Source organism: Hirundo rustica, chromosome 8, assembly GCF_015227805.2.
Source record: "Hirundo rustica isolate bHirRus1 chromosome 8, bHirRus1.pri.v3, whole genome shotgun sequence".
In the NCBI taxonomy this organism is placed as follows: Eukaryota; Metazoa; Chordata; class Aves; order Passeriformes; family Hirundinidae; genus Hirundo; species Hirundo rustica.
Genome location: NC_053457.1, coordinates 3340266 through 3359374, shown reverse-complemented (window position 1 = coordinate 3359374; position 19109 = coordinate 3340266). Strand labels below are relative to the sequence as shown.

Genomic DNA, 19109 nt, shown 5'->3' with positions numbered 1-19109 from the left:
ACTCCGCCTTTATTGCCGCGTCACCGCCCGGCGCCGCCCGAGCCCGCCCGGGACCGCCGCCGGCAGCGCCGCCTCAGTCCCGGAGGGAGAAGTCGAAGGGCTCGAACTCGTGGCGGAAGGCGCGGGCCTGCGCCGCCTCCTCGGGCCGCTGGGCGGCGCACTGCCGCCAGTCCGCGCGCTGCGGCTGCGCCAGCAGCGCCTCGCTGGCCAGCACCTCCCTGCAACAGAGACGTGATGTCACACGACGTCATCGCGACGTCACATGATGTCATCGTGGGGGCGGGGCCGGCACCCACCTGCCGAACTGCAGCGGGAAGCGGCCGCGGATGCGGTGGAACAGCTTCTCCCCCGTGTCCAGCTCCACGTAGAAGTACGGCGTCCCCGGCTGAGCCACCTGCGAGTTGGGAATCATGGAACCAAATAATCAGTTCAGCTGGAAAACACCTCCGAGACCATCAAGTCCTACATAGCACCACCTTGTTAACCAGACCATGGCTCTAAATGCCACGTCCCATCTGTACCCCGAACACCTCCTGGGCTGATGACTCCACCACCTCCCTGGGCAGCCCCTTCCAATGTCTAATCACCCTTCCTGTGAAGAAAGGTGCGAAGAGACACTGCCTTTAAGAAGAGCTACCATTGGCTCTGAGAAGAGCTACTAGGTAACAGGCAGACCCTCTTCCCTGCCAGTTTATGGGCTGGGGACCCCGCTGTCCCCATGCCATGGTCCTCTCTCCTGGGAGGAGACTTGGAAAAATAACCCCACAAACTGCCTGAGGTCAGTGCCTCACGTCAAGCAATGCCTTCCACGGGGGGAAAGGAGCAGTGGGTCACTTACTGCTGGGATCACCCATGATATTCTGCGGTTTAATTCTGCTGTGAGTGACTAAATGAGAACCAGGCAGGTCTGGTCATTCCTAACCTCATCTAGGTCACAGCACACTTTTGGAGGACAAGGCCACACTCACATTTCTCGGCTGAGAAATCATCTGTTCATGGGAACTTCTCCCAGAGCAGAACACCTCTGCCACATCCACAAATCAAGCCCATGAGGTTCTGCCTCCAAGAGTTTAACCCCACCCCACAAAGTGACCTCACAGGGAAACAGCAGCTTAGGCAGGACACCGGGGAAGGGAAGAGGTGAAATCTGGCCCCATACTTGTGCAATATCTGAGTGCTCTGGGATTTCTAACAGTTCAATCTGCTGTTCCTGTGCTTGTGCAATAAAGGCCTCCTTGATATCTTCAGAAGTACAGAGGTCCAGAGGGACAGGAATCACCTGGAGAAGGAGAACATTTCCATAAAAGAAGACAAGACAATCCATTTGCAGAAAGCCATCAGTCCATCACTGGAGCTCGTGGGCTCCTCAGTACAGCTCAGCCTCATCACACAAGACAGGTGAGCACCCATCTCTACAGGCTTAAACTTATGAGACTTTTTTCCTGTAGGAGCTGGACAGAGAGCTGAAAACTCAAAGCTTGAAAGTTCTCAGCATAGCCCTCTCCTTTCTCATCTCTGTGGTAGTTCTGATACAGCTCTGATCCACTTACAGGCCTGCCACACACAGCAACCACCACAATAAACACTGAAATGACTCTTTCAATTCATTTGGAGTTTATATTCAGTGCAAGTTTATGTTTACCCAGGGCGACACCCAAACCATACCTGCAGCTGCAGATGCTGACTTCTATAGTTTCTTTCAAATAGGACATATCTCTTTCCCTTGCTTCTGAAAAATTCCTTTAGGGCAGCCTTGTACTTGGTCACTTCTTCCAGTACCTCTGAAGACAAGTCCACCACTGACTGATAGTGCCCAATTGGCAAAATCAGGACGTGGTCAGGTGACAAACCCCCTTTGGCCAGGGCAAGGTAGCACTAGATTGAAACAACACACACCAGTTACTCACTGTGCTGTAGGAATTTACTCTCTGACTACTCATTCTGAGTAGCCCCCAGCCTCAGGAACAGGAGAGTCTTCTATGTTGCTAACTGTTTATTAGCCATTTTATTTAGATTTATTTTTATACTAATTTATTAATCACTAGAGGAATGAGAAAGAGACAAAAGGAGTGCCAAAGGACAAAAAAAAAGGTATCTTTTAAATGCCAGAGAATACCTTGTCTGCAGAGAAGCTGCTGGGTGAACTTTACCACTGAGACAGGAATTTCTTATTCTGACACAAAAATCCACTTAAAAATTTAAACAAAGCCTGTAGACAAACCTGTCTGGTGGATTATGCTATCTAGGAGCAGCAACTCTAAGCAAAGTGCATACAATGATGGACTGAGCTTCAAAGTCAACATCTTGAAGTACATCTTGGATATACCTTCTTTTTCATCTCTATAGAACAAAACTGTAACCAGCCATTCCAGAGCGATCTGGCATTGGTGCATCTCGCTGCCAAAGAAGGTTCCAGCTGAAAAAGTTTTGCCATATAGTAACAGAGGACTGGCACAGCAATAAATGTTCTGGCACTTGAATCCAGCTCTGCTACTGGAAAAAAACTGGGCCACACTTCACTTTTTAAGAGTTTATGTGCTTGTAGAGGAGATGCAAAGAAACTGAAAGCAAACCCAAGAGACAGGTGCAAATAAAGCTTATGTGTTTAAATTTTAAAATTAGAGATTGATATTTCATTTTGCCACGTCTTAGTGTGATTCTGACTTAGCAAAGCCTATGCTGCTGCAGGTACTTACATGTGTGCCAATACTGACAACCAAGTGCTTCTCCACCTCTGGGCTGGCCAGGCAGAACCAGCAGGGCCCTGTGGGCTGAGCTTTGTTGGGAAAGAAAACAAGGATTAGCAGAAGGGATATTTGTCAGAACATAGACAACCTGGTATTTTCCAGCCACCCTTCCCAGTTTATGAAGTGCTGAAGGTGTCAGAAGGACACAGCTCTGGCCAGGGAAATTCCAGCAAGAGAGGAGGTGGTGGCAGTCATACCCTGCTGTCATTCTCCTGGAATGCTCTAGCCTAATGAAGGAGGGGTTTAGTAGTTCCAGGAGTTAGTAGTCACAGCTCACTAATAAGAAAACACCAGCAAATATAAGCGAACGAATCACAATGAGGTTAAAATTACTGCACAGGTAAAGACAAGGGCAGATGCTGTCAAACATACTTGTCAGTTCTGGCCTACCCATCACACCCAAAACACCCATATTCACACCCAAACTGTGATACCTGAGCTAAGTTTTTTGGAAGCACCATGTCTGGTTCAGAGGGTAAATGCCATTAGCCCAGCCACAATCACCACGGACCCCAAAGAGCTTTGAAACTATGTTCCTGACCCTTCTTTCATCACTGAAGCCTATCTTCCCTTGGAACAAGGGACCCTTCATCCTCCTGCATCTCCCCAGCAGCTAGCAGCAAGAGAGCTCTCTGGCCAGCTGACACCTACAGCTCAACAGCTTGAGCAACAACTTGGAGTGACATGGTCCATTCAATGCCTCGAGGGAAAAGCTCAGGAAAAACGCATCCTCACACTTACGGGGTTTCTTGGCTTGCTTAGGTTGGGAGTCCCCTCTCTCCTTCCCCTCTGAGGGACGTTTCTTTCCCTGATGCTTGTTCAAGTCAAAGAAAAACTGACAAGCTGGTTCTTCCTATTTAGGAAATGAAAAGTGAACAGAATGTTCAGTTAGAAATGCATCATGGACAGTGACAGAATATACAAGAATTTAATTTTTCCTGAAGAGCTGTGAACCACTTTTGAAAAGCATCAATATCACAGAATCTGAGGCTGGAAAAGCCCTCCCAGCCCATGGAGTCCAGGCTGTGCCTGATGCCCACCTTGTCCCCAGCCCAGAGCACTCACTGCCACCTCCAGGCATGGGCACTGCAAACCTCCCTGGGCAGCCCCTGCCAAGGCCTGAGCACCTTTCCAGGAAGAAATGCCTTCTGAATATCCTGGAACAGAATGACCTGTTCTCCTAGTAATGCAGCTGACTTTTCCTGCTTCAGTCAGGGAAAAACTTCTGGGAGAGCTGCCCAAAATCTTTATGCTCTACTATTCAGGCTTACGCTGAACATTCAGAATTGCCTGATTTTATGGATTATTCAAATCTTTTAATTTGTCAGCTAGTGCCAAAAGAATGCCTTTATTTCTTAGAGATGGTAACCTGTCACAGACTCACCAGAGGTTGAAAATACCTGAGTTATGTCAAATGCCATCAGAAGGCTTTAATGCTGAAGAGGAAAAAACTCTGTCCCCATCTTTCTTACAGTCCTCTAAGAAGTGAAAGTCTCCCTGGAGCCTTCTCCTCTCCAGGCTGAACACCCCCAGCTCTCCCAGCCTGTCTCCACAGAGAGAAGCTTTGGATAGAGTTTTGGACAGAGATATCCCAAAGGGAAAGCCAAGCATTGTTGTGAGCACAGAGAGTAAACCAGGAACGCACAGGTGGAGGAGCACAGGGCAATACCTCTGCAGAGAGTGGGGCTTTGCTCTTGGGAGCCTCCTTCCTCAATTTCCGGTAGGGATTTTCGGTGACGTCCTGAGGCTGTTTCACCAGCTCTGCGGGGTCCATTGAGCTCATGGGCACGATGCTGAAGGCGTAGAGGTACTGCAACAAACACAGAGGCTCAGGGGAAAACAGCTTCTGCCACTGCTGCACCTCTGAGGAGATCACTTACAAACTAACACAGCCCAGAACAGTTCCACACCACTCAGCATATCAGTGTTTGTGCCAAGGCAGGGCATGGAAAAACACACCCTCTGTGTCAGTGTCCCACTCAGGAGTTTATGGAGTGCATCCTTCATCCCTGCCTGTTTCCAGGCCTTCTTTCTAGCCTTTTTTTGTCATCAGGCATGGATTCTGCACATCCTTACCTATCAACCAGTATTCCATTACTTTCTTAAGGGGAGAAGAGAAACAGGTTAAAAACCTAATGCCTGAAGTTTGTTATTTTCAGTGGTTTGTGCTTCAAAACACAATGTGCAGCCCTTACCCTTCTAACATAACAGGCAAGTGGTACCTGTTACTCAAGTGAGACAGACACCTCCACTTCAGCCAAGCTTTTAAGTGTCTGATGTTGTCTTTAACTGTTCTCACTGCCCTATTATTGTACTTGAGAAAAGAAGAAAGGGTGTCAGTACCTTTTTCTTGCTTGTATTACCAACATCAGCAAGTGCAATAAACCTGGTCACGTGCTGTGGGGTCTCCTGTAGCACCATGTGATTCCTGTAAGGAAGCAAAACCTGGCTGTACTGACACATAAAGTATTGAAAGGACAGTGGGAGAACCCCTGTCAGCCATGAAGATACTCAGCACACCAATCATCCTGCGTTGCTTAAAAACTGGACCCTTACTTGATAAACAAGATTTCACATGATTTTACAAACCTGTAAGGAAGTCTTTCATAATAGGCCTTCTCCAGGGCAGCAAAATGGTACCTTGGTTTGAGACTTGCAGCTAGATCTGATACTAACTTGGAGCCACACTTCTTGGTATCTATTTCTCCCTACAAAACACAAACCAAGCTTTATTCAAACCTCTCAAAGAGCAGGGAAAAGAAAGGTTTAATATACCCCTCTGTACACCCAAGTGAGTACATTTCCAGGAAATTCATGCCAAGGGAAGTCAAACATAGAATGACATATTAAGCAACTACAGAGAATGCCCATGGGAACTTCTGAGATCTGAGTTTTCTTCTATCTAAGCCAGAATAGCCCAACAATTTGTTTATCTACAACCCCCAAGGGCACCAGTGTTGGTTATTATGCTGTGAGGGAAGGTTCCTCATGCATTTGGACTGAGGATTGTAATTCTTCTTGGATGTAGGAAGAAGCTGAGAGGAAGCAAAAAATGTTCTTTTGCCATTTGTGAGGCCTTGCTGTGCAGACATGTCTCAAATCATCTGAAAATCACTTCTGCTGAAGAACATTAACACAACAAAACTGGACACAAATGAAACAACACCCTCAGAATCCAGACTGAGGTAGAACCAGACCACCTTAGTTAAGGATACTTAAGGAAATAAACACCAAAACACTTAAGTGAAAGGGACAGACAAAATGCCCTGAAGTGTCACAAATCCCCTCCCTTCAGTCCTTCTTCTCTGAAGAACCAGAACATCTGCTCTCCCTGTTTTTACTCCCAGCTTTGTCAAGCACTCAGAGAGGGTGAATTGCGAGAGAAAGCAGAAAGGCAAGCCTTAGCGAAACCCCCCGAGAACAGAACACTCACCGCGCTGTTGGCGAAAGTCCCCACATCTCTGGGCCAGGGGGATGTCAGCAATATATCCACACCTCTGAAGTTTGGGCTTGACAGGAGAGACATTTTCAGCTCAGCCACATCCTTGGTGCTGAAGCTGTGGGCGGGCGCCGGCTGCTCCTGCGCCTCGGTGCCACTCAGGTACGCGATCTGCAGCCCCGAGCAGCCGCTGTACACACCCCTGCGGCCTGCAGCAACACACACACACAGCCCTGAGCCGCAGGCAGGGCAGGGAATCCCCTGGGACAGGGCAGCAGCAGTCCTGACTCGCTGCCACTGCAGCCATCCTTGCAGGCAGCTCATTTTCTGTGCCCAGAGCAATGGCATCACTTTGTGCCACAGCTCAAACCCAACCGTGCCCACAGCAGAGCCCTTCAGACCAGCCCCAGTCTTCCCCCTCCTCCCTGCCACCTTGCTTCCCAAAAACTCATCCACAGCAATATGAAGTCTAAGCAAAAAAAGCCAAGTGCCTCTGCTTTGTTATATTTTTGGCCTGGTGGCAATTCTGGAAAGAAACTGTTTTTTCCTTTTAGCTTTGCTAATGCTTTGCTTGTTACCTCTGTTACTCCAGTAAAGCCACAAAGCAAAATCACATTCAAACCTTCTCCTACACACACAGGCACACTCTGGGAATAAGATTCCCTCAAAGAACAGGCTCTTGCAACCACTATTCCTTCTGGTTAGCAAGTTCAGTATCAGAGAAATTAAAAAAAAAAAAAAAAAATCAAGAAAGCGGGGTTTTCTTTCACATTTTACACAGATTGTACTGACATCAAGTTCAACTCCAGTTTGAACCAAAGGATAAAAAATGCCATTTAAAAATCCCAGAAAAAGGAAGGTGCTAAAGTGGTAAGATGAGAGAATGCTCATGAAAGCCCTAGCAGGCAAAGGCAGCTCCCTGACTCCAAATCCCCTACAGCCTTACCCAGATAAGTGATGTTCTCAGCTAACTCACAGCCACTGACGTCCGGGAAATAGTTCAGGGTGTCCTGGTTGTTAGCACCAAGCACGAAGGTTGGGATTGGAGCTGAGGGAGAAAACCTCGTGCACACAGTGAGCTTTAATTCCAATGCACCAGCCCCAGCCCACATTGCCCTGGAATCATAGCAGGAAACCCCCTTCAGTCAGACCCTCCACCAAGCTTCAGGAGCAACAAGCACAGAAGAAGAAACCTTCCTGCAGAGCGAGTCCCCAGCCTGGCATTGCCACAGCTGCACGTGTTGAACAATCTCTGCTCCACCCACACGGCCCTCCCTTGCTTGTGTAAGATTAGCTCCAAAATTACGCAGAGCCCTAAAGCCAGGGGTACTCCAAACAAACTCATCTTTCCCTCCTGTGTGGGGTTTCCCTGCTGGGGTATAACTGCTTTAACACCACAGTGCCCAGTCATGGTTCCCGAATTCCAAGGTGGACTAGGCAGCAGTACCACCACTCTCCTTCCTTACCTTTCTTGGCCCCTGTGCGGTACTCGGCCCATTCTGCCTCTGAAGTAGAGCCAAAGAAATTCCCGACACACAGAAGCATCTAAAAACACCGGATAAAGCGGGAATTGCCATTTCACCACACACAAAGGCTTTGTCTGCACCACTTCAGCAGCATTTAGTTTGCTGAAGTGAAGAGATTCCTCTTGTTTATCTGTGTTAAACGTAACATCAACGGGTTTAAAAGGACAGCCAGCTGCTCTCCCGCCTTCTGTGCACAGATCACGGCTCCTCCCAATCATCTGGCGCTGGACAGGGAGGGCTGAGGGGCTGTAAACCCCTTCTCACACCGAGCAGAAAGAAGAGGGTCGCTGCCGCGGAAGGACGGGACAACACCACCCACCCGAGCACCGCCGGCACATCTCCCGCACAGGAACCCCACGCCGGGCTGGCTCCGGCCTCGACCGTTTCGGGACGGGAATGGGAACCCCGCGGGAGCGGCATCACGCCGACCCTCTCCCAAAAGCCCCACAAGCCTTACGTCGAAGCGGCCGCTCTTGGCCTGGATGGCGCGGACTCGCCCGAAGATCGCCTCCAGCCGCCCCTCCACGTCGCCACACGCCAGTCTGCGGGACACCGCGCGGTAAGAGCGGCTGACACGGCCCTGTCCGGCCCAGCCCCGGCCCCACCGCAACCTCAGCAGGCCCACCCCCATCTCGCGTCCCGTCCTGTCCCGTCCCGTCCCACTCACACGCGCAGCGGTGCCGCCGCCATCGCGAAGACTCTCGGCCTGAACCTCCCGCCACTTCCGGGTGCGCTGCTCAAAGCGCTCCGCCACTTCCGGGTGCGCTGCTCAAAGCGCTCCGCTACTTCCGGGTGCGCTGCCCAAAGCGCTCCGAAGATTGCCGGGTGGGCGGTGCCTGAAGCCCGACAAAACGAGCTGGAATCGCCGGGAAGTTTAAATCCCAGTGGCCGCAGGGAATCACGGATACTCCCTATGCGTGTTGTCTTTATCCTGGTGTGTTAGTGCTCCAGCCAGTGCTGGCACTAGATTTGGAAAACCCGTGAAGAAGTAAGAGTCGGGTCGTTCTCACTGAAATAATCACTGAACGTGACTGCTTACACCGATAAATTATTCTAATGTTCATTATATATGTTAATATACGCAAATACTATATTTCGATATATATTTATAATTATTACCCTCAGTTGTACCAAAACAAACACTTAATTAGGCTGTAAACACTAGCCAAGCTCTCCATTATTCTAATAAAATATTATAAAAGCAACAGCTTTTATAATATTTTATAGTAATGCCTTATAAATAAACAATGCCTTACAAATAGCGTTGTGAAAAGTGCATATTATATGGCTCTACGCAAGATATTTACTATATGTATTATGTTGTATTGATTGTTAATGTTGTATTAATATTTTGATAGTATGGTAAATGTAGTTTTGTAGTTAAAATGTAGTTTTAATATACCAACCACAGGAAAATGTAAATCTTTCAGAGAAAAAGAATTTACTGCTTCCTTATCAGAAGAGACCAACTTCTCCTGCCTTGCTCAGCCCTGAAGACACCATAGAGATTAAAGGAAAAAAATGAAACTAACCAGAGAGAATTCTTTCTTTGAATGGAATTTATGCATCATGTATGACATGTATGAATATTCAACAGGCTATTGCTTTTAAGAGATAATCTTTTGTTAACGGGGGTCCTTCTTTGGAGCTTTTTTGCTTGGGGAGGCACCCAGACGTCTGTAACTTTGTTTTTATTGTCTTGTATTGTCCTAACCCTAATTGTTCAACTTTTTTACTCTATTTTTATAACCATCTTATTTACTATTAAACTTTCAAAATTTTAAAAACAAGTGATTGGCGTTTTTCACAGCTTTTATAGGGGATTTTTAAATTAAACGTTTATATCTTTTTATTAAGGTTTCACAACATTACCATCTGAATTCTGTAACTGGGAGCTGACGTGAGTTGGTGCTGTTGCAGTTTGTTCCTTCTGTGGTATTGGGACAGAACCACTCCACATTTCAACAACAGGCACGAGAGATGTAATAACTTTTATTTTCTGCATCTCACATGATGAATGAATGAATCACAAAAGAATCATGGAATGGATTGGGCGAGAAGGGATGTTAAAGCCCATCCAGTGCCACCCCCTGCCACGGACAGAGGCACCTTCCACTACCCCAGGCTGCTCCAAGCCCCAATGTCCGTAGATGACCCAAACGGCCTGAGAGACTGCCAGGGATCCTGGGGCAGCCACAGTTTCTCTGGGCACCCTGTGCCAGGGCCTCATCACTCCCAAAAGCCAGCAAAGCCGGTGGTTTACAGGAGGGAAGTGGGAAGCCAAGGAGGAATCCCTTTCATTTATTTTACTGACGGTGTCTGGAGGAAAGTGCACGAGGAGATCGCGGGCAGGGGGCCGCGCTCAGCGGCGGCTCCAGCGCGTCACAGAGGCAGCGAGGACACCCCAACGCGCCCTGACGGGCCGGGGTGCGCCCCGCTCCTGGCCCGATCCCATCAGCTCCAGCGCGTCATGGACGCCACCCGACGAAGAGCACCCCGCCATCCCAGCCTGTCCAAGGGGCGCAGAGGCGGCCGCTCGTCCCGGCGGGGCCGCCGCTCAACCTCCCTCCAACGCGGTCGGCACCTCACCTCCCCTCAGCGGCGTCAGCGCCGCATCGTCACCACCTCCCCTCAGCTGTGCCGCCCTTTAGCCTGCCCCCAACATGGCCGCCCCTCCGCCTCCCCTCAGCGGCACCGCCCTTTAGCCTGCCCCCAACATGGAGGCGCCTCCACCTCCTCTCAGCATCGGCACCGCCTCTCAGCCTCGCCCGCGGGCTCTTCCCGCCCGGCGCAGCCGCGGAGCAGCAGCCCGGGCGCGGGAAGGCCAGTGAGGCGTCGGTCTCGGCGGGGTGGGATGGCGCTGCCGCAGCAGTGCGAGGCCGCGTTCGGCACCGCGGACCTGTACGGCGTGCTGGGCGTGCGGCGCGGCGCGTCCGCGCAGGAGATTCGCCGCGGGTACCACCGCGCCTCGCTGCGCCTGCACCCCGACCGCGTCCCGCCCGAGCAAAAGGAGGAGGCCACGCACCGCTTCCAGGTGAGAGAGGGACGGAGCGGGGCTGTGGCGGCCACGAGTGAAACCGACCCACCACCCCGCATTGATATGCCTTCTGCCCCGAGTGACTGAACCCCTGAGCGACCACACTGACCATCCCCCGGGTGACCAACCCCGACCCTGACTGCCCAACCCAATGCCCCCTAGGTGACTAACTGCGGGTGACTGACCCACAAGTGACCGCTTCCCGAGTGACCTCCCGGCCACCCCTGTATCCCGCAGATCCTGGGCAAGGTGTATGCCGTGCTGAGCGACGAGAAGCAGCGCGCAGTGTACGATGAGACGGGCACGGTGGACGAGGACGCCGAGGCGCTGCAGGACGGGCGGGACTGGCTGCAGTACTGGCAGCTGCTCTTCAAGGTGAGAGCGGGATGGGGCTGGGAGAAAGAAGAACCCTGCATTGTTCGGGTTTTTTTGTTTGTTTGTTTTCTCCTAAATCCTCCTGGTGAGTATGTCCTGTAACTCACAAAGCATCACCTCTTTGCTCCAGGTCACCGTGAAAGACATCGAAGACTTCCAGAAGAGCTACAAAAACTCGGCGGAAGAGCTTGCTGATGTGAAGGCAGCGTACATGAATTTCAAGGGTGACATGGATCGGATTATGGAGTCCGTGATGTGCGTGGACTACACGGATGAGCCCAGGATACGGGAAATGATCGAGCAAGCCATCGACTCCGGGGAGCTCCCATCCTTCAAGGCTTTTGTAAAGGAGTCGAAGCAGAAAGTGATGTCCAGGAGAAGGCGGGTAGGTTGCAGCAATTGATTACCGTAACCTTTTTCCCTTGGCAGAAGTAAGTGACGCTGCTCCCAAGATGTTTGTCGCAGGATTGCTGGGTTACACGCCTTGCTGTTCACATCTGGTCACCTCTGGTCATTTGCCCCGCACCCCAAATCATTGTGAAAGGCTTTTCTACTTCTTTATTTCCTTATTATACACAACAGCATATTACAGTTTAGCGTGTCCCTGCATTTATCTACAAAGCTGTGAGTTGCTGGAGTTAACAAAAACAACTGATCAAAATACATTTTGTTTGAGTTCTGACAGGTGTGAAACTTCTCTGGCCTAAATGGACTCTTGTGAACTTTTGGACACTGTGAAATGTTATACGGACATCACAGTAACCTTTAAGTTAATGTAATATCTACCAAGCCAAAAAAATAAAAAAAGGGTGTGGGAACAGGGACAGGGACAAACATCACATTCAGCATTGTAAAAGAGCAGAAAAACTTCCCGCTTTGCCAAATGGTGGAACAAGAATGGGCTTCCCTTGCCTGATTGCTTATCTCTGGCCAAACTTGGAAAGCCTTGCACTTTCCTGCAGCTATTTGTACACTGATGCCCAAAAAAGCATTTGGTAACTCCTGTAATACTTGGTTAGATAACATGCAAAATACTTCTTTTAAAAACCTTGTTTGCTCTTTTAGGCAGAAAAAGAAGCAAAAGAGGCAAAAAAGACTAAAGATGAACTGGGCCTTGGTGGAGAAAATGACTTGCAAGCGCTGATAAAAGTAAGGCCTCTTCTGTTTGTTGCAGATAACTTTGTTACTGGCAATTGTGTTTTCCCTGAGCATCTTTGATTTTGGATCCTTGCAACTCTTCTGAATTCCTGAGGTTAAAACCTGGCCTCACTGTTAACTATGTGCTTTAATTTAATTAGAATCTGAGTACAGTATGGATTTTATTACCTGTGTCTTTTCAAAAATTTACAGGAGTTAAATACTGGGAGTACTTACGCAATAACTTCTTGGTTTAGGCAGTTTTAATGATGGTACTACACTTTCTGTAGCTTGTACTCGCTGTTTAATATAGTTTAACATTTTGTGTAGCTATCAGACTTCAATAGGATAACCTGAATTGGGAAGTTATGAAAGGTTTCAGTTTGGTTGGTGTTCTTTTCCCCCTCTCCAGAGCCGAAGCAGAGATCGAGAAAAGCAAATGGATAACTTTTTCGCCCAGCTGGAAGCAAAGTACGGGAACGGTGCTAAGAAGGGAGGAAAGAAGACCTCAGCCAAGAAAAGAAAGGCAGAAGGAACAGCGTAGACTGAAATACCAGGTTTCACTTTGTATGGAACCATGGATTTGGGAGAATTTTGGGTGTTTTCCGGGCTCCTGTTCTGGACTGTGTGCACTGACTGGCTGTAAGTGGGAGGCATGACACGGAATGCATGCTGAACAAGGAAGACAAGGCATTCCTGTGCTACTGTCTCCAACCCTTTGGGTGCTCTACAGATGAGATTCATGTGTGCTATTCACACATTTCTTCTGTAACAAATCTCCTGCTATTTTTAAAGGTCTTTGCACATCAGCTCAACAGGTCTTTTTTAGATATTCCAGTAGTTTTATAGTTTGGAAAATTGCAGATTTAATAAACACAAAGGTGGTTTTTTTCCCAGAGTTTAGCTTCCCCAGTTCTCTGTACGTTTTCTAAATAAGCTATTTAAAACAAGCCAATTGTGTTGATTCTTCTGATTTCAGTCAAGTAAATCCTGCACACTTCCAGGGAGGATCATTTTTCAAAGGTGTAGGAGTCTCAAGGTGAACACTTTGGGAGTTGAAGGCCCTCACAGCTTCAACAACAGCTCCTGGGGGGAAGCTAGAGGTAGATAGTCTCTCTGTTCCCTTTTAATTGTCTCCTCTCAAAAATAACCCTGATTCTGAGAAAGCAGACCATATCACTGTGTTTTATAACATGGGGCTTGAAAATTACTTTTATTACACAAAGTAAGTATCAGTCCAGGAGCAGTCCCTGGTGTCAGCCGTCTGTACAAAAAACCAAAAATGGCCTTAGGAGGCGACTGCCTTTTTTAAACCCACTGACTCCTCTAGGCTGTAAAGCACTACATTATGTTAACAGAAGTCTATTCAAGTTTATTTGTCTGCTTTTGTAACTCTTGTGCTACCGAAAACTCATTTCGTTCCTGAGGAATGGCACAGGTACAAATGGGATGCTAATCTACATTTTGCCTGACATAACTGACACACTGCACAGTGTTCCAGAAGAAAAATTGTATTTTGAAATGGTTTAGTGAGGAGGAGTCTCTGGTGAACATCAGCTTCTCTCTCTGAAAACTTAAGAAGTTTAGATTGAGCTCAGATCTGCTTTTTTTTTTTTTTTTAACTTCTGGTAATGCAAAGGCAGGTTAGCACAGTTATATTTGCACAGTTCCCTGTTTTTGATTAAAACATGCTTGGATAAACTGGACTTTTGCGCTTCAGTATTGATGAAAAATTCTTAGCTGGTCTGGAGTGGGTAAATAGGGGAGCCACTTCACAAAGAATACTAACAAGTTTTTTTCTATTGTGAACTGTAATTTGAAGAATAACAACAAAATATAGGAAAACAGTGCTCTTTACTTGGTCTAGAAAGGAACAACTGTTTTTGTGGAGTGTCCTAACTTTGTTTAAATACAGCCAGTGGTCACCTCAGCTTGTTTTTACGTTTCAATCTGGCACTTACTGTTTGGGAGTAAGACCTTCAACTAATCACTTATTTTGAGAAGCCTGTACTTCATGGTTTTATTTGTCTTATCTGGAGCCACAAGGCCAACTGCAGCAAATGCCTGTTAGGTCTGTCACACTGAGCAGAAACAGCTCCTAAAAGCTCCATTGCATCAGTGGCTTCTGGAACTCTACCTTGGAGTGAAGAAATCTTGTGTAATTATAAGTATTTTTAGAAAGGGACACTGAGCTATTCTGTATTCTGAAATTACCATAAAATGTCCCACCAGGAAGATACTACTTTGAGTACTGTCTGAAGCTACTTGTAGTAAGAAGTTTCTTTTTGCCTGTTCAACCTTCTTCAGTCACTGAGGAAGAGGTAAAAGGTTTTATTATAACTCAGGAAGAGGCAGTGGTGTGCTGCCCTTGAACCTGCCAGGTCACCTGCTCAGCTGCCTTGGTTCTACACCCCGTTGTTCACACCTGCTGCAGCTACCACAGCATTCATCACTTGCCCAAGCTGAGTGCTTGCTTTTGCCAGTACAATATTGCTTTAAACATATAAATGCACTTTTAAAAATATGGTTAACCTTCCTAAGAGAAAAATGAGCAGTACCTGCCTGTAAGGACATGAAACTGTCACCAGCCTCATGGAAAACAGCACAGACTGAGAGTGTTTGCTGGGTTTCCTAGGAGCTGGGCTTCACTGGAGTGTATCCACCCTTCTACTGGAACATCACTTTCTCTACTGGTAGGAAATGGAATGTTTAAGTGCACCCTTTCTAATCTTTGGCGGCTGCTGCTTAGATATATATAAAAATAACTATCTGTAAGGAAGGGTGTTTGAAAACTGTGTAAACAACATTGACCTTGCTGGGAAGGAGAGGTGGTTCATGACTTTCTGGAGAGGGATGGATAGATGGATGCTTCTCCATGGCACGTCAGTGCCTCTGTTTGCTCTTTGTGCCTGATCCGCTTCGGCCACGGGCTTTCACAGAACCACGTGGTGGAAGACCTGACAAACAAGATCATAGACAGCCTCAAGACTTTGGGAAGGAATTACAGCTAAGTATCAAATATATCTCCTCTAGCCTAAAACTAAAGTGTCTTTTTACTCTAACACGTGGCTATCAACTGCTTTATTTCTAACTTCCAAAAAGGGCAAAGCTTGTGCTTGATGAGTCGCTGCATTGCAGGGAGCAACTGCATTCCTTGATATTTCACTAAGTATTCGTGTCTACAAAGCTTTTCTGCTAATTTAAATTGGTTTTGTCAATACAGAACTCATAACATTCATTTTGCATTTTTGGGGGTGGGGCATATATTTACTTTAATTTCAGTAGGAACCACTCCTCGCTTGTTTAAAAACACATTACTTCAGTTTTAGTGCCTTTGTTAACCTCAAGTTATTATTTCTGTTTAAGCTGACAATTTTGCTTTGAAAACTTGGACTCTGAGAAGCACTGGGGCTGATGAGATTAAGCTTCCTTACTTGATTTAAATATTTGGTGATGAGAAACAAAAAAACAAAAAAAAAATCCAAAAACAAAAACCAAACACCCCCCCCAAAAAAACAACAACAACAACAAAAAAAAGCACCCAACTATACTCGGGAGCAGAGGAGGACATCGAAGGATAACATCTCTATAATGGCAAATTAAAGACAGGGATAGAACATCGGGAAACCTCCCCCGTGGAAACCTGTAGGAATGTACTCCTGTAGGAAATGCATCCCTGTCCAAAAAGCCTCCTTTGTTTGATCTTACTAAACCGTGTGACTGATGAGCATACCTGAACTTCCGGATCCTCTCCTTGTCCAGGATTGATTACTACAATCAATAACAGTGCAACAACAGCGGCGCTGGGGATGGGGCTGGAAAAACAATTCAAGTTATTTCTGTTTGCACAAAAAAAAATCAGCAAGATTATAATACAGCTACAAACTACTTAAACGTGTGTTTGGTAATGAGTTAGATGTGGTGAAGGTCTAAGGGAAGTTTTAAAGAAAGGTCAAATCAACTTTAGAAGTAGAAAATACACTTTTCTAATACTTAATTAGAGTGACCACTAGGCCATTTAGAGGCAGTCTTTCCATTTCAGGAAATTGTGCTGTTCCAAAGCAGATTTTATAACTGCTGAGTCCAGGATGTTGAAATTATACACAGAAACCAATCAAGCAGCAATTTAAAAGCTGTGCTGAAATTACAGCTTTCAAAGCTTAGATAAAAATACATTGTTAGATACAAGGTTATCAGTAGAGTGAGTTTCAATAAATTAAACCAAGAGTATTAGATACTGAAACTGACTGGACATTGATTAATGTTAATTCTCAAAGCACCCTTTTCAGTAATTAGGGATGATCTGGTGTAATTAGCCATGCTTTACCGAGGATCTGCTGGTTGTGTTAGGCCTGGAGAGGGGATCAGGTAAGAGCAGCTGCTCCTGGAGCTGCTGGTGAGTGTCTTCTTGTGTTGTGACACTGTGAGCATGGCTCAAGTTCTCCCAAGGTTTCTGCAAGGAGAAATAACAGAGGTGTGGCTTTTTTTAGTGCAGCAGTACATTGAGACTAATTAACCCAGGAATTAAAGCAAATTTTCCAAGTGAATCGTTTTATACCTCGTTATGAGGAGGGAAACATTCAACAGGCATTAGTGAGAACTAAGTATGCAAGCATGGGTGATGCTGTTACTCGAATGTGATACAGTATTTTTTGTGCATCTATTTGACCTTCTGTCACAAAACAACAAACAAATAGGAACTCTTGGGCCAGGTAATTTGACCAGCAGCGATAACAACTTTAGATTATTCAGTAATAAAATGAGATTCTTGTGCCTTTTACCGTTTGCCTATGGGGTCCTGTGGTGCTCCGACGCTCTGCCACAGTGGTGGTGGCAATAGGTGGCAGGGGGTGATTTCTGTTTAGCAGCAGTGGGGAGGGTGAGGTCAGCTGCTCCTGTGCAGTCAGGCTGGAATGCACCAGTAAGAACAGAAAAAACACAGTTAATATGTTTGGCAGGTGGAGAGGTGTAATATTGTCAGCTCTGGCCCTCTGGAGTTGACTGTTCTTTGAGAATACCTTAGAAAAGCTTCAAACCATCATCCACAATTTTAAAAAGTCTTTCCTAGTGCTCTCTACATTTAAAAATACATTTTAATAAAGCAGAGATGTCAGTATTTCTTAGATTGACTGAAGCCTGAGGAAAGAGAACAGAAACATAAAATGCTGCAAGGAGAAACACCAGTTATGAAGGGACAAGGAATAAGTCTCTCAACAGTATGTGACAAGAAAGCAACAGACTGGATGAGTTTATAAGTAAACCGCAAAACTAAAAGTAAACTACATCAATTTAGAACACATGGAACAGACAGGTCTATCACATCCTGCATTGTTTCCTGATACTCTCTGGTCCCTGTAAATTACTCCATTCAGTCAGGTCATTGTGCAGAATAAAAATAAGATACTCTGGATGTGATTGAGGGCTCACTAAGAGCCCTTTGGTCAGTCAGATAACCTATTTGAACATCTTTATAGTCCAGCCTGGGCTAGGATAGCAGCATGCAATATGACCTCCAAAAATGGCAAACTTTTAAATTTATCTTGAAAATAGGCTGCAGAAAAAGACAGCCATGTCAAGGAAGAGATGGTGGCATTCACTTTGCCTGCAGAGGACAGACTGAGGTCTGCTCATGTGCAAAACCACCTGAAAATGGGAATGTACATGATTCACTGAATCGCAGCTGGCAGCACACTGAACATAGCTTTAACAACTCAGCTTTCTCAGGGGAGTTGTGCTTGAAGGGGCGGTTCCTCTCCTCACTCCAGTAATCCATGTCCTCCCTCCCCAGGGATGTGCTCCCTGACCCTGGTACCCTGCAGCAAGAGGCGGTTTTGGAGACGTACAGGCGCCTGCAGACGTCATCCCCGGAGTGCGGGGTCCCGATGGGATGCAGGGTGCGTGGTGGGGGGTTCCTCCTCGTGCAGCGGGACAGGGACAAGGTGCTGAGCTCCAGGGGATGATTTGGCCAGTTCCAGGTAGAGAGGAGGGAACTTGAGCCTGGCCGTTTGTCATCCAGGTCCCTGACAACAAAAAAATAAATTACAAGACCAAAAGAGGGATGGTCAGCATGACAGCTACTGTTACCAAAGTGCTCACCTAGAGGTGATTTTAATCATAAAATACGTGGGCAGAAATTATGTGTGTTGATTTCTAACATAATACCAATTTTCACAGAGAACAAATAAGCAAGCAGGAAAATAACTTAAGAATTGCTTTCTCTGGCAGAGGAATTTATCTTACAATTGTGGTTTTGGGTTGAATCCCTCTCACTGTGAGAGTGCTCTGCTTTATTTACTACAGGTGGTCTGTAGTTCTTACAGTGTTTTCTCCACTAGAGGCAGGTTCCTTTGGTGTAACTGAATCCCATGGATCACCATCAAGCCATTCAGGTTACGCTGAGAACCACCACTTGACCCTTGAGAGAGACTTGCCTGAAATGTAAAAAAAAAAAAAAGTAAGTAAATTACTGTTTGGCAGAGACACACACATATGTAGGGATATAGTCTCTATATTACTTTGGAGAAAAGTCATCAATTTCTTCCATGACATTCAGCTATATACTCAGTTATATTATTTCCCCACCTAGGGGATCTTAGGGGATCATTTAATTTTTTTGGAATGATAGTGCTTAGAAAATGTCCTAATACTTAATATTTTCCAACTGACCAGCTCATTTGCTGATCTTCCAACAATGACTATAATCAGAAGCTTTACGAAAATCATTTTTGGCGTATACTGACATTTTATGTCAAGAACAGATCTGCAAAGTCCTTTTTCTGAGATACAGACAACTGATCTGGAAAAAGACATCACATTGCACCCACCATAACAAGAGCAAAGAGAAAATA

The 19109-nt window shown here is 46.6% G+C and overlaps 3 protein-coding genes across 6 annotated transcripts in view; 1 reads left to right on the top strand and 2 right to left on the bottom strand.

The window, feature by feature from the left end:
- Positions 1-73: 73 nt before the first annotated feature.
- CWF19L1 (CWF19 like cell cycle control factor 1) lies at positions 74-8507 on the bottom strand. Of its 2 annotated transcripts, XM_040070956.2 has the most exons (14): positions 8380-8507; positions 8170-8254; positions 7653-7731; positions 7133-7234; positions 6181-6395; positions 5337-5455; positions 5091-5175; positions 4417-4557; positions 3489-3600; positions 2697-2776; positions 1666-1875; positions 1160-1279; positions 297-394; positions 74-218 (listed from the first exon to the last, which is right to left on the bottom strand). In XM_040070956.2, the coding sequence occupies exons 1-14, from the start codon at positions 8400-8402 to the stop codon at positions 74-76; spliced, it is 1614 nt and encodes a 537-aa protein (XP_039926890.1). In that variant the 5' UTR covers positions 8403-8507. The 2 variants fall into 2 exon arrangements, with proteins under 2 accessions (XP_039926890.1, XP_039926891.1); XM_040070957.2 differs by lacking the exon at positions 8170-8254 and having other exon boundaries at positions 8380-8410.
- Positions 8508-10566: 2059 nt separating this feature from the next.
- Positions 10567-13164, top strand: DNAJC9 (DnaJ heat shock protein family (Hsp40) member C9). Its single transcript, XM_040070959.2, has 5 exons — positions 10567-10746; positions 10987-11124; positions 11255-11509; positions 12190-12273; positions 12674-13164. The coding sequence occupies exons 1-5, from the start codon at positions 10567-10569 to the stop codon at positions 12803-12805; spliced, it is 789 nt and encodes a 262-aa protein (XP_039926893.1). The 3' UTR covers positions 12806-13164.
- The window catches only part of FAM149B1 (family with sequence similarity 149 member B1), a 12957-nt gene continuing 5515 nt past the window's right edge, over positions 11668-19109 (bottom strand). For all 3 annotated transcript variants that reach the window (XM_040070954.1, XM_040070952.2, XM_040070955.2), the window contains 6 exons: positions 18580-18692; positions 18105-18281; positions 17043-17169; positions 16589-16714; positions 15995-16076; positions 11668-15218 (listed from right to left, as the gene is read on the bottom strand). In XM_040070954.1, coding sequence (XP_039926888.1) covers positions 15145-15218; positions 15995-16076; positions 16589-16714; positions 17043-17169; positions 18105-18281; positions 18580-18692 — 699 coding nt within the window. In that variant the 3' untranslated portion in view covers positions 11668-15144. The remainder of the gene's footprint in view (positions 15219-15994; positions 16077-16588; positions 16715-17042; positions 17170-18104; positions 18282-18579; positions 18693-19109) is intronic.